The following is a 15,116-nucleotide window of genomic DNA, read 5'->3' on the forward strand; positions in this document are numbered from 1 at the left end:
TGGAATATCAGAATTATTAAAAAGGTATAATAAATGCAAAGGACTAGAAAGTTAAACTAAATATTGATATATGTTGGTAAAACTTTTCATTCACACAACAGGTAATGAATTAGAAGAAGACCTTGAAATTCTTGAAGAGGCTGCATTGCAGGTATTGTCCCAAACATCATAAGGATAAGATTGTACATTAATTTAAAAGGAGTATTTTCATTCAGATCAACCTTATTTTTTTTGAATATAAGACTTTCATTAAATACTTGATTCTGTTCATTAGCAGATAAAGATACTTCTTGGTGGGAGAAACCCAAGTGAGCTCTTGCTTTGCTGCACAGTGGTTGTTAAATCTGAAAGGAGACATAAATCCTGTGGGCGGGGGCGGGGGGGGGAGGGGGTGGTTGGAAGAAGAGTTACCCAGTACCTGGGGGATAGGGGAAGGCTTTGCAGAACTGTTGACATTGAAATTAGATCCTGAAAGTTTTATTTACCAGTTAGAAAAAGAGAAAAAGGGTATTAATAGTAGTAATTTAAATAATATCTATAGAATACTTTATAGTTTATCATATCTTTAATAGTATCTATATTGGAATTTACATTTTGAGGTCAATACTCTCTTTTGCACCTTACAATTACAGTAACTGCCGTTTAGAGAAATCCTGTGATTTGTCTAAGAATTCAACTAATTGGGAGATAGAGTCAGGTATCTACAGCTAATGGTTTAAATCTTATTTATTTCCCGAGATGAATTGATCACAGCCGTAATAATAAAAACAAACATTTATTTGATCTTGACCTCATCAAATACTATTCCATTTTTTTGCATTTTTTTTAAAAATTTTTATTAACATATAATGTATTATTAGCCCCAGGGGTACAGGTCTGTGAATCGCCAGGTTTACACACTTCACAGCACTCACCATAGCGCATACCCTCCCCAATGTCCATATCCCAAACACCCTCTCCTTACTCCTCTCCCCTCAGCAACCCTCAGTTTGTTTTGTGAGATTAAGAGTCTCTTACGATTTGTCTCCCTCCCCATCCCGTCTTATTTCATTTTTTCCTTCCCAAGCCCCCAAACCCCCCACATTGCCTCTTAAATTCTTCATATGAGGGAGATCATATGATAATTGTCTTTCTCTGATTGACTTATTTTGCTCAGCATAATACCCTCTAGTTCCATCCACATCATTGCAAATGGCAGGATTTCATTTCTTTTGATGGCTGCATAGTATTCCATTGTATATATATATATATATATATATATATATCACATCTTCTTTATCCATTCATCTGTTGATGAACATCTAGGTTCTTTCCATAGTTTGGCTATTGTGGACATTGCTGCTATAAACATTCGGGTGCACGTACCCCTTCAGATCACTACATTTGTATCTTTAGCGTAAATACCCAGTAGTGTAATTGCTGACAGGCTAATAGAGTTTATGTGCAGCCACAGTCAGGCTTTTGTCCACTTTTAGCCCAAGGCAGGACCTCGATCCCCACCCACCTAAGAGAGCAGATATAGCCCAACCATGAAAGATACTAATAATGGGAACACAGAAAGTGGGAGACTCAACAGCTGCCTGCAGAGGGAGGCCTGGCCCAGACAGATGGGGATGCAGCACAGAGAGGGCTAGACTGGGCAGGGATGCACTGTCTCAGCTAGCATGCATATCTCTGATGTGTCACTTGTTTTTGTGGAAGGGAAGAGGCTGGAAATATTATCCCATCTTTTTCCCGCCTGGGGAGGTTTTCTATTTTGTAGGCTAAAGGAGCCATAAGGCATGGAGAGAAAAACATGTTCCCCCAAAAGGACTCCCTAAAATTCTGCAAGTTCAAGAAATTCGTGTAATTTAAATTTTACATTTTAAATACATAACTGTTCTCTTTTACCCATCAGGTGTGCAAAACCCATTCTGGTATTCTTGGAAAGGGTTTAGCTCTTTCTCATTCACCAACTATATTAGAGGCACTTGAAGGAAATTTACCACTTCAAATACAAAGCAATGAACAGTCCTTTCTGGATGATTTTATTGCTTGTGTTCCAGGATCAAGTGGTGGCAGGCTTGCAAGGTAATATGCTTTAAGCACTACAGTTCCTGACTTTCAGGGCTTGCCTCTGTCTTCATTTCTGAAGAAAAACAAAAGGAAAGTCATTAAGATGTTAAAATGCAGCCTAAAATAATCTGGTTTATATGTTTTGAACTTGCTGAAGTATAAAATGATAAATATTTTTAAATATTTTTAAAATATATGGTTGTTGTTAGTTGATTAAAGTTTCCTTGGTGAACTTTTATTTAAAAAAATAGATGGAGCACATGGTATAATTGAGAAGTATATGTATTCGATAGTAACATGTAATATCTAGTCTAAACTTAAATTTATCAGTATATTTTATTTTAATCAGATTTCTCTTGAAAGCTACCAATAATATAAATATAAATTAAGAATTTAAATGAAATAATTTGAGGTTGTAGAGTTCTCATTTATTTTTTTGCTATTTGCTTTTCTTTTTTTAATGAAAAGAAAAAATATCCTAGCTTGTTTGATTTTACTAGTAAATACAGAAGTCCAACTTCTTCCCAGTTTTAGTTTTAAAAAAAGAGATTCCTCTGTGGTTTTTAAAAACCAAAATGGTGACTGGAAAGTAGAAAATCATTTATATCAGGCTCACTGCTAACTTTATGGACAATCTTATGTAACACAACAGAATTACTTATCACTCATCTCCCAGGACAACTTGAATGTAGATCATGCAATGAATTCAAGAATGGATATCCCAGAGTATAGAAATTTGACAGAATTTTCATGGAAGGTAATGAGGGAAGATAGTTGAAAAATTGTGTGAAGAGAAGATAGTGTATCTTTAACCTAGCTATCCTCAAGCAAGTACAATGCCATTTCTGTCACTGCTTTTACAGAGGAGCTGTTCTTTCCCAGGTTTTCAGTCTGGCAAATTAAGGCAGATGTCCTTCAGTAAAATGAGTGTGCTTAGGACTTAAAATATATATAACCTAAATTCATTTTCTTGGTTATTTTATGTCATCCATGTTAAAATGTCAAGTTTTCTGATTTTAAAATTATTTCTATTTTACTTATAAAAACATCAGAAATCTCATGTACTTTGACATATTTTTTAACAAATTTGTCATTAACAATTTGCAAGGGAGACACTTGTGATTTTCACTGCATTGGAAATGAAGATATTATTTTAGCATTTTGTTTGATACAGGTTTTATTCATTTGGCTTAATTTCATGTTAATCATTAAAGATACTGATGAATATTTGGTTTTTTGCTTGCTTTTTCATCACTGCCAGGTGGCTTCAGCCAGACTCTTATGCTGATCCTCAGAAAACATCTCTGATCCTGAACAAGGACGATATTCGTTGTGGTTGGCCTACCACCATAACTGTTCAAACAAAAGACCAATATGGGGATGTGGTACATGTTCCCAATATGAAGGTAATTATATCAGAATTAAAGTAATAGTCCTCAAAGCACTGACTATTTTAACTAATAAAATTTTAGAAAAAAGAAGTGGCTAGGGTCCATTTGCAGTACTGTCTTCATATTTATAGAGGAAGCCAAAAAATTATTTAAATGATTTAATTTATATTAATTAGTACACACTTTTCCAAGTTATATATTTTATTGTTTGTGTCTTACATTTTGCTAGGAGGTATGGTGATCAAGAGAAGTATAAGAAAGTGTTCATTTATGCATGTAGAGAGAAGGCCCTTAATATGTAGTGATTGAATAAATCAATGAAAGAACACATTTTTTTTATTAATTTCTTTTAAGCGTAACAGAATTCATTGTTTATGCACCACACCCAGAACACATTTTAAAACTTTGTATGTACTTTTTAAAAGACTCAAACACACTGAGTGATGGACATTAAGGAGGGTACGTGATGTAATGAGCACTGGGTATTATATAATACTGATCAATCACTGAACTCTACCTCTGAAACTAATAATACACTATATGTTAATTAGTTGAATTTAAAATTTTAAAAGACTAGGTACATTCTGCATTTGGTACTGTTAAAACAACATTTAAAATATAATATTGGTACATATTAAATTAGAAGTTTGTGGTGGAGGTTCCTCAGAAAGTTAAAAATAGAATTGCTTGTGATCCAGTAATCACACTCTACTGGTTATTTACCCCAAAATACAAAAACACTAATTCAAAGGGGCCTATACATCTGTGTTTATTGCAGCATTATTTACAGTAGTGAAATTATGGAAGCAGCACAAGTGTCCATCAACAGACGAATGGATAAAGAAAAGGTGGTATATATGCGCACACACACATACACAATGGAATTTTGTTCAGCCACAAAAAAGAATGAAATCTTGACATTTGCAACACCATGCATGGAGCCAGAGAGTATAATGCTAAGAGAAATAAGTCAGACACAGACAAATATTAAATAATTTCACTTATATGTGATATGTTAAAAACAAAACAAAGGGAAGAAAAGAGAAACCAAGAAACAGACTCCTAACAGAGAACAAATTAATGGTTACCAGAGGGGAGGGGGATTGGGGGATGATGGCTGAAATAGGTGATGGGAGTAGACTTTTAGTGTGATAAGCACTGAGTAAGGTATAGAATTGTTGAATCACTATATTGTATACCTCAAACACTGTATCTTAGCTATACTGGAATTAGAATTAAAAACTTAATAAAAAAACTAGAAATACATGTATTTGGATGATAAAAGAATGGGAAACAGAAATAGTCATGTGCTACATTAATGGATATAGGTATTTGGACATGTCTTTCCTGAGACGTTAATTAATAATAACATTTCAGAGCATATTGTAATGCGTTAAATGAATCCATTTTGATATAATTAATGTAACTATCTCATTTAAAACTTTTATTATATTTCTAAAAAAAAATGTATTGAATGAAAATTTGTTATAGGCAGTTCCCCAGCTGCTCCCCACCCCTCAAAGATTTGTTGTTGCAAAGTGATTTGGTTATTTGAAGCTTAGAATTTATTAAGCCACAAAATCCTGTTCACTCACAGAGTAGTTTATTTAAAAAAAAAAAAAAAGTAGTGTAACTATCATTCTGCAGTATCTCAGTATTCTTAAAGTACAAAATCGTTCAGTGATTTACTTCAAGGTTCATAGTACATAGGCAAATGTACTTTTGGTGCTAATTTACTTAGTGTAAATGTAGTTGTTTAAAGAAAAATTTAATCAAAATATATGTGGCTGTATATTTGTGTATATATGTGGCTGTATACAGCCAAAAAATACAATGACTGTAATTTTAAAAATCAGGTGTCTTTAAATTTGAAAGTATTTACTTTTTATCTTTTTCCCCTTTTTTCTTTTTATTACATTTAAAGTTTAAACCTTTTAATGATGGAAATGCATTTAAGCTAAAGAATTTTACTTTATACCTTTAAACTTCTATGTTTTTTAAATATAAGATGGATTTGTAGTATTCCCAGGGCATAGGGCCAGTCCAGATTCTTCTATTATGTGTTATTTTTTAAGTCTTATCAATAGAGTACATTTTCTTCTGCAGAATAGTATAGCTAAAATGGAGATTTAGTGCTTTAAAATATGTGGAGATTATTAGAAAATATACTTGAATTACCTAATAATTTAATGTTATTCCTTGCAAAAATTAAAGAATTCACCGTAGGTTCGTTCTGCTGTCCTGTACTTTATGAATAGTGGCATTTATTTTTATTTTATGTTCTGATGTCTGTGAGTATTTGTTCCAGAAATCAAGGCCTCTTTTACACAGATTCACATTGTAGACCACATCTTGCGGTCATTTTGCACACCTTTGAAAGGAATGCCCGAGACAGACCAGTGGTCACATAAAATTTATGGAGATGTGGGTCCACACTTGTTAATTATTTCTTTAAATGTGTCATAGACAATTATATAGTAATAGTATTTGGTTTTTATAATGTGGTTAGGTGGAGGTGAAAGCCGTTCCTGTTTCTCAGAAAAAAACATCTTTACAACAAGAGCAAGTGAAAAAACCTCAAAGGATCCCTGGCAGCCCTGCAGTAGCAACTGTGCCTTCCAATACTGATATGACCTTTGGCGGGCTGGCATCTCCGAAGCTGGATGTTTCCTATGAACCCATGATAGTGAAGGAAGCTCGGTATATTGCCATAACAATGATGAAGGTAATTTATTTCACTCATCAGAAAAGTTTTATTTTCCACCATTTATTCACTTAACAGGCATTTCAGTGATCCTAACACAGACACAAAATTACAGGTCTAGAGCTATTGATAGGTACAAACTTGGAATATTTTTTTTAGGATGATTTATTTTCCTCCAAAGAGGATTTTTACTTATTTTTTCAATAGATGCCTAAGGCGGATTCCAGTAATAGATCAAGTTAATCCAGTCAGAGATTGAGATGGTTGAAAACTCAGTTTCATTTCCTGCAAAAGTATTTGTCTATTTTCAATTTACCACTTCTCCTACCTAGGATATAGAACCCTTCAAGAATTCAGTTTACCCAGCCCCCCTTCACTTTGGGGTTTTCTTACATGCCAGCCTCATGTCTTTGGGTTCTCTACTTCTTTGGGGGTTTTTTGCTCTCCACTGCCTTAGACAGATTTTTTAAAATATTTTGTGCAGCATTTTCAGTTCTCTGCAGAGGCAATGCTAGATTAAATTAGCAAATTGCACATTAGTTAAAGCAGGAGTTAGGAATTGTGCCTGTAACAGAACAGTAGTGAGCCATTGAAGGCTTTCAGTTAGAGAAAGAGCACAGTTAGATTTGTGTTTTGTAACGATCATAATGGAATATGGAGAATTATTGGACAGATGATCAAGAGACATGATTGGGTTTAAGTCCCTTTAGGAGAGTGAGTGTTGACTTAATGTGGTAAAATGTGTTAATCCCTTGAACTGATGAGAATAGTTTCAAGATCAGTAGTACTTGGTAGCTGAAGGGAATAAAGAGAAAGAGGTAAGAAATAAAAGGTGAAATTCACAGTTTGAACTTAAGTAATAAGATTGATATTGGAGGAAGAGCAGGTTTTGGTTGAGAAAGATAATATTTTTAGGTGTGATGAATTTTAGATATCTCTGAAATATCCGTGTGAAGATATATAAAAGGAAGTTGGTTGTACAAACCTGAAGTGATCACAGATCTTACCTCAAGAAAAGAATTTGGGAATAATTAGCACTTAGATTACTCATGATATCATGGAAGTAGATAATATCTCTCTTCCATTTTGAGTGAAGGGAGAAGTTCCAGGGCAGGATCCTGAGAAACACCAAAATCCGTGATTCTCAAACTTTTGTCTGCATCAAAATCATCTGCAGCACTTATTTAAAAAGGAAATTTTCCAATAATATGAAGATTTAGATTCAGTAGGTCTGGAGAGGGGTTCAAGAATTTGCAAATATGCAGAGTGATTCAAATTCAAAACCTACACATTGAGAAACATTGATTTACAAAATAGGTTAAGAGAAAAAAAAAAAGGAAAGAAAGAAAAAAAGAAACATTGATAAGAACATTAGCCAAAGAGGTAGGACATTAAGCTAGGACCAGCATTTACTTTTTGCCACTTTCCCCCACTTAACCTACAGTAACTCACATAATCCTCACAACAGCCCTATAAATTACTGTTTTTATTCCCATTTTACATACATGGAGACTAAAGCACAGAGAGAGGTTAAGTAACTTGTTCAAGGCCACACAAGTGGCAGGAAGTCTGACTCCATGTTTGATTTTCCTGATGACTTCCTTATGGCATGTCTTGAAATTTCGGAAAGGAAAGAGCAGTTTGGGAGGGGTTAAGCAAGTTATGCTGCAGAAGCAAAGTTTTGAAAAGGATCTAGCAACAATGATTTCATTAATGATCTTGGCAGGAGCAGTTTTAAAGACATTGTAGGTTGGAAGAATTTATAGATGGAGCAGAAGTAAAAATAACTGAGACAAAATGAGTAGATTAAGTCTTTCAGGATATTTGGTTCTAAGAAGAAACAGCAGAAATGGCATTGAGTGAAGGTTTTAAAGTTTGGGGTGAGTAGAGAAGGACTTAGATGTTTTAATACTGATGAGGAGACAGTCCAGAGGAAGGAAACCAGGAAGATAGTCTGAGAGATGGGAATAGAGTCTAGAGTTCCAAACTCTTTATAAGGGAGGAGTGGGCCTTAAATAGGAGTGTCACCTCTTTCACCCTATAGGAGAGGGAAAATAAAGTAATTAATGCAGATGCTTGTTAATTTTTATGTTGTACAGCCAAAAGAATTATTTATTATGGTAGTAATCACACATTTTAAATTGGATTAGGAGTGATGAATGTCAGGGTCATGATTTTAAAACAAAGGGGGAAAAATGAAATATTCATTATGGAGAATGAAAGAGAACTGATGAGAAAAGAGTTATCACCCATCCTTGAAGAATCAGATGAAATTGGGAGATCCTGTATTAACATTGCAGTGTGTGTCATATGAACATGGAGAAAGTAATCATTTGGATTGATCAGAACTGGATGCACTTTTTCAAGACTGTCCTGAGTAGAGTTAGAGCATTTACAGAATACCATTCCCACACTGTCTCTGAGATATCAGCGTATGTTCCAGGAAAGGGATTTTCTCTTATCAGCCATTCACACCTACTGTGTGCTACTCAGCAGTCAACCAAATATTGTGGAGGATAGGAAAAATGAGATATTATCTATTCTTTCATTAGTAAATGCAGTATGTATTCTGAGGGAAAATGGTGGAGTGGAAAACATATTGTGCTGGGAATCTGGAACCCTGGGAGTTCTGTTAGACCTGCCCTTAAGCGGCGTATTTCTCATTTGTGACTTTTTAGTAGGTGAAGGCAGCTTGGTCTTTTCTAAATCACATTCATGGAAATAGAAAAGTGGGAGAAAGGAGGGAAGCTTCTGAGGGGTGTGGATGTGCCTCTCTTTAAGTAGAGTAGAAGTTAGAAGTGAATGAGCAGTTGGAGAACTTTACCTGAACTTTGAAAGTTAATGATCAATTTGGCAATATTGCAGGAATACAAAAATATTAGGAATAGTATAACTAGTTTCAGGTACCTGCAGTCCATTTTTGTCTTTACATTTCACCTTAATTTTTTCCAGACTTTTTTTGTTCCTTTTATTGAGAAACAGATTGTTCTCCAGGTCCAGTTGCAGCAATCTTTATATTATGGATGTATATCCTGTTTTGGTTGTGAATTGCAAATCCTGTTCTCCCTGGTGAAGGCTTATCCTTGCCCTTTATTTATAGCATCTTTTTTGGGGAGAAATCTAAAATTTTAATCTACTCAAAAGATTTTTTTTTTCTCTAAGTTTGTTGATGGTTTGTTTGTTACATTTGGGTCTTTAGCACACCTAGAATTTATTTTTGTAAAGGGTATGATGTAGGCAATTGAGTTTTTCTTTTACTCCTATATGGAGAACCAGTTGGGTTATTGATGTCTTATCACTGCCTTAGGAATGTTTCTAATGAGTTACTGGTCTTGGAATTTATTTTACTGAATTCTTACTGGTCTCTTCTTAAAGGTTTATGAAAATTACTCATTTGAAGAATTGCGTTTTGCATCACCAACTCCTAAAAGGTAAGGATCATTTTTGCAACACATAGCCAAGACATGTATTGTCAGCTGCTTATAATTAACATCAACCTACATTCCAACTTTATTTTCCATAAGCAGATATTTTATAGTATTTTTTACGTTCCAGTAGAGATTTACCACAGATTTTATAATGTGTAGATCTACCTATAGAATATATCATATTTAGTTGCAGTACTGCCAATATGTTACATAATGCTAAGGTACTAGAGGAAGAATAATTAGTATCTAAAAAGATACACATTGGCTTGTTTAGAGTTGTTATTTCTGGGGTTTTTATTCCTTCTCTCCTTCACCTTATACATTATAGAGCAATTTCAGTACATGTTGTACTTTTATTTTTAGCTCGAAGTCTTAATTTTTCAGTCTTTGAGTATTCTTAACTCCAGATTTGAGCTGATTTTTTGACTTACTATTTTATTTGCTTGTTAGGAGAAGTACTTTTGGAGGCCTTGAAAAAATTATTAGATAGATTGTAACTGCTACCTCCATAAAATTTAGAAAAAGCTCCAAAGTGGACCTGAAAAGATTTTTATACATTTCATTATATCACATATCCCATAACTTACTAGAAATTAACAGGTTACTGTGACTTTATTCTCACATGTATTCCAAATGTATTCCAAATTTTAATGCATAATCTAGAAAATTTTCTATAAAAATAGCCAAGTTTTGAGAATGTATCTTTCTCTAGAAATAAGGCATTAACATTCTATGTCAGGCTTAATTTTAGTTTAGCTTAATTTTAGTTACAAAATGTCCATACAATGGAAGCATATGATTTTTTATAAAATAAATACAAACTATAAATTTATAAAATGTTAAATAAGAAAACAGTGGCCATTTGCCTGTAAATAGTTTTTCATATATATTAGGTATTTTAAACCTAATTAAGATAGTCTCATCTAAGTAAATGCATTATTTATTCATCAATATTATTAATTAAGCATCTGCTATGTGAGAGGCATTGATATAGGCTTTTATGAACAAAATAGACAAGCTCCTGGTTCTTAGGACATTTATATTCCTGTAGAGAAACAACCTATAAATAAGTAAACAAAATAGGAATAATAAGTAAGTTTTTTTGATAGAGAGTGATAAGGATAGGACAGTCCACCAAAGTATTGGGTGATAGGAGTGGCCTGTGTGAGGAGGTGTTTTCTCATTAGAGAGCTAGATGGTAGTTGGTCATGTTAAGATTTGGAGGAAGTTCGTTCTAGGCAGAGAAAAAAAGTTCGTTCTGGGGTGGACGGAGCTTGGTGTCTTCAATGAACCAAAAGAGAGCAGTGCAAGAGTAGTGAGCAAGAAGGAAAGTGGTTGAGGATGAGATCAGAGAGCAGTATAGTAGTATGGGGTTTAGCCGTCTTTAGCCTGCAAATCATATCAGGCCCGTTTTTGTAAAGAAAATTATGTTAGAACCTTACTCATTAGCTACGTATTGTCTGTGGCTGCTTTTTGTCCCACAGTGGTAGAGTAGTTAAGTAGTGTGACAAAAACTGTTTGGCACAGTAGACTAAAATATCATTACCGAAAATGTTACTGATCTCTGATGTAGAGTATCATGATTTCTATGAGGGTCAAAAAGTCTGAGAAATGAGCTGGCGTTTTTTGTTTGTTTGTTTGTTTGTTTTCGTCGGGTACTGGGATGAGTGAGAAGAGTTCTTCTTTGGATATGTTAAAAATTGAGATACCAAGGTACCTCCTGGTTATCTAAGTGGGGATGTTTCAGTTTGAAATTCAGGGGAGAAATAAAATTTGAGTCCTCTACATAGAGATGGTATTTAAAACAGAGGAATGGATGAATGACTAACTAGAGAGATGCTATTCAAAGAAAAAAGAACTAGACCCAAACCCTATGGAATGTCTGTAAGTTAAGGGGCAGTCAGAAGGAGAGCCAACAAAACACTAAAAAACAGTGGCAAGCAAGATAAGAGAAGTACCGGGAGAACGTTACAGAAGCAAAAAGAAGATATTTCAAGAAAGTAGGAGTTGTCAGCTATCAAATGCTACTGAGGGATTGCTGAGGATGAAGGAATGACCATTGAATTTGGGGTCATTGGTGACCAACAGAAGCAGTTACAGTGAAGTGCTGGGAACAAAGGCCTATCTAGGACAAGTTGTGGAAGAGAATTGGGAATGAAGAAATGGAGAGGGTGATTATAGACCATTCTTTAGACAAGTTTTGATATAATGGGAAAAGGGACATGAGACCTTACTAGAGTCTTGATGGTCATAATATCAAGGAATGTTTAAGTTAAGAGATTCTGAAGTTTGTTTATATAGAAATGAGATGGAAATAGAAATGATACAGTAAAGTGGGAGAAGATGATGATTGAGAATGAGCAAGGCAATTACAGCATGGAAGTGTTGAGGGAATGAGATTCACAGGACGAATGAGGGGGCTGGCTTTAAATAAGCACCAAGGCACTTCTTGCATTTTATCAGGACAGAAGGTAGAGATATGGAAAGTTGGTTTATTAATCTGATTACAATTTTGGGGATGTATCTAATTGCTTCCATTTCTCACTGAAAAAGTGGTAAGGTCGTGATCTTCTGCGAGTGAGGAAGAAGGGTGATAGAGATTTGAGGAGAAGAAAAATAAAATGAAATTCGGTCATTTGGGAGGGTGGGAACAAATACTATGGCAGGACAATAGGAATGCCACCCGTTGTAATAATACAGTAAGAAATTCTTAATGATGTTGTCAGCTGTTTAACCAAAAGTAAAAGTACATCTTATTTCTTTTCAGACCCAGTGAGAATATGCTGATCCGTGTCAATAACGATGGCACTTATTGTGCAAATTGGACTCCAGGGGCTATTGGGCTCTACACTATTCATGTGACCATTGATGGCATTGAAATAGGTATTCTTTAAGTTATGAGTTACTTAGTGCAAACAACCAGAATCAGAATTGTCTTTCTGTTCTAGTTTTCTCCTTAACTTATATCATAGACACATGGACAGGCTCCATTACTTATTTGGGTCTTCATTTCCTCCTTTACAGTGAGTACTTAATTAGTACATTCATAACATCTCAAAATTTTGTAATAATTTATGGTATCATCATAACTCCTTTCCTCCATTCTCTAAAGTGACTGGTCAACTGTTCTCCTCTCTGCTGCTCACCATGTGCATACCTCATCCCCCTCTTATGGTCTTTCTTTCCTGGCATAGAGCAGAGCCCATCTTACTCATCTTTGTATTTCCTAATCTAGATTAGTGCCTGGCACATAATGGTTGCTCGATAAATAATTATCGAATGAATGAAGTTTCTTTATCCACTACTAACTCTGAAAAGTATATTGCTTTTCCTTTGGTCATTAATCTTTTCCTTTACTATTCGTATAATAGACAACAGTAGAACAAGAAACCTCTAATAAGTGTTTATCAGTATGAATTCCTTGTAACACTAATTCCTGATGCTTTTCAAGAGAAGGGGCTTCTGTGATGAGGTAGATTTGGAAAACCTAAAACTCTCATCTTAGACATTTATACAATTCACATTAACATAGAAGGGATTCTAAAAGCCGTGAAATTAAGAATCTTGTCTAAATTTGTTTAACCCTTATCCTGAGACCCTTTGCTGTAGGGAAGAGGGAGTGAAGGTAGAGATAAAAGCAATACTGATAAACATTCCACCAGGGCACCTGGGTGGCTCAGTGGGTTGGGCCTCTGCCTTTGGCTCAGATCAGGGTCTCGGGGTCCTAGATCGAGCCCTGCGTCGGGCTCTCTGCTCAGCGGGGAGCCTGCTTCCTCCTCTCTCTCTGCCGGCCTCTCTGCCTACTTGTGATCTCTCTGTCAAATAAATAAATAAAATCTTAAAAAAAAAAGGAAAAAGACATTCCACCAAAATACCCTTTGAGGAACTCTGGTTTAAGTAGTTTGTTTTTACAGTGAAGGTAGAGAGGCACTTTATGTTGATTGTAACTGTATAGACTATGCATTAATGTAACTGTACAGAATCAGATATATCAGATGCCCCTATTCCAGGGACCTTTATCCTCCGTCTTTACTGCATTCTCCTTTATTTCAACATATCCATAAAGCCTTTAGTCAGCAAACTTTAGTTGGTTCTGAGCAAAACATTGTTCTAGGTAAGACAGTTCCCTGTCTAGTGTTAACAGTTACTAGTGATTGCAAGACAAAATGAGCAAACAAAATCACATGAAGTAGAATATAAGTAGTGATACATGAGAAGTACAAATTATAAGAATTCAAAAGTGGAGGTAGTCAAGACTGGCTTAATTTTCACTAATAGTGGGCTGAAGAAAACTGATACAAGGTAGATAAGAAAAATCTACTTATATTTGTTTTTTGAAATGAAACTGAAGAAAATAATTCATATTTACTTAGCATCATTTTCTTTCCTACCTTTCTTTTTTTTTAAATTAATTAATTTATTTATATGAGAGGGACCATGAGAGGGGAAAGGTCAGAGGAAGAAGAGACTCCCCACGGAGCTGGGACCCCCCCCCCCCCCCCCCGATGCAGGACTCAGTCCTGGGACTCGATCCCGGGACTCTGGGATCATGATCCCAGCCAAAGGCAGTTGCCTAACCAACTGAGCCACCCAGGTGCCCTCTATCCTACCTTTCAAATTTAACTTTTTTCCAATGTGACCAAACCTTGCTTGACCCTAGGCAAGGACAGATAATCATTCATTAGAATAACAATGCTAGGAGCACCTGGGTGGCTCAGTGGGTTAAAGTCTCTGCCTTTGGCTCAGGTCGTGATCTCAGGGTCCTGGGATTGAGCCCGCTGCTCTCTGCTCGGTGGGGAGCCTGCTTCCTCCCTCTCTCTCTGCCTGCCTCTCTGCCCACTTGTGATCGCTGTCTGTCAAATAAATAAATAAAATTAAAAAAAAAAGAATAACAATACTATCAATAGCTAGTATTTATTGAACACTAAATTATGTCTACATTGTCTTATGCACATCTTATATTTTAAATTGTCTCATCTCACAATAGCTCAGCCAGGTAGGTGCTATTCTCCTTCTCATGTTATAGATAAAAACATTGAGGTACTAACAGACAATCAGCAGTACATGTGCAAACAACCAAGACAGTCCAACATGAGACCCCCAGCTTTCAGCCATCATGCTGCACTGCCTGCTGGCTAGACCACTGACTGGTGTAGCTGATGTCACCATCTGACACAGTGACCTGGCGCAGCGATCTGATGCTAACATTTAACTGCTCTAGGGTTTCTTGTTTTTACTTTTTTCAGTATTATTTCGTAGATAGAGAATAAGGACCCCTTCTCTTCCTTGAACCTCTAAGACACTCATTTGGAATCCTAAAGCCATTTTTCAAATATTTCTCTCTTTTGTTTTAAAGTTTTTATTTAGATTCCAGTTAGTTAACACAGTGTAGTATTAGTTTCAGGTGTACAGTACAGTGATTCAGCACTTCCATACACCACTCAGTGTTTGTCACAGCAAGTGCCCTCCTTACTTCCCATCACATATTTCACCCATTCCCCACTCATCTCCCCTCTGGTAGCCATCAGTGTGTTCTCT

At 35.5% G+C, this 15,116-nt stretch overlaps 1 protein-coding gene across 13 annotated transcripts in view; it reads left to right on the top strand.

Annotated features, from left to right (window-relative positions):
- Nucleotides 1–15,116, top strand: part of MYCBP2 (MYC binding protein 2) — a 262,254-nt gene that overhangs the window by 158,729 nt on the left and 88,409 nt on the right. For all 13 annotated transcript variants that reach the window (XM_032864195.1, XM_032864196.1, XM_032864197.1 and 10 more), the window contains 6 exons: nucleotides 102–151; nucleotides 1,898–2,070; nucleotides 3,317–3,461; nucleotides 5,956–6,171; nucleotides 9,526–9,581; nucleotides 12,346–12,461. In XM_032864195.1, coding sequence (XP_032720086.1) covers nucleotides 102–151; nucleotides 1,898–2,070; nucleotides 3,317–3,461; nucleotides 5,956–6,171; nucleotides 9,526–9,581; nucleotides 12,346–12,461 — 756 coding nt within the window. The remainder of the gene's footprint in view (nucleotides 1–101; nucleotides 152–1,897; nucleotides 2,071–3,316; nucleotides 3,462–5,955; nucleotides 6,172–9,525; nucleotides 9,582–12,345; nucleotides 12,462–15,116) is intronic.

Source organism: Lontra canadensis, unplaced genomic scaffold, assembly GCF_010015895.1.
Source record: "Lontra canadensis isolate GAN:19392208 unplaced genomic scaffold, GSC_riverotter_1.0 scaffold26, whole genome shotgun sequence".
NCBI lineage: Eukaryota > Metazoa > Chordata > Mammalia > Carnivora > Mustelidae > Lontra > Lontra canadensis.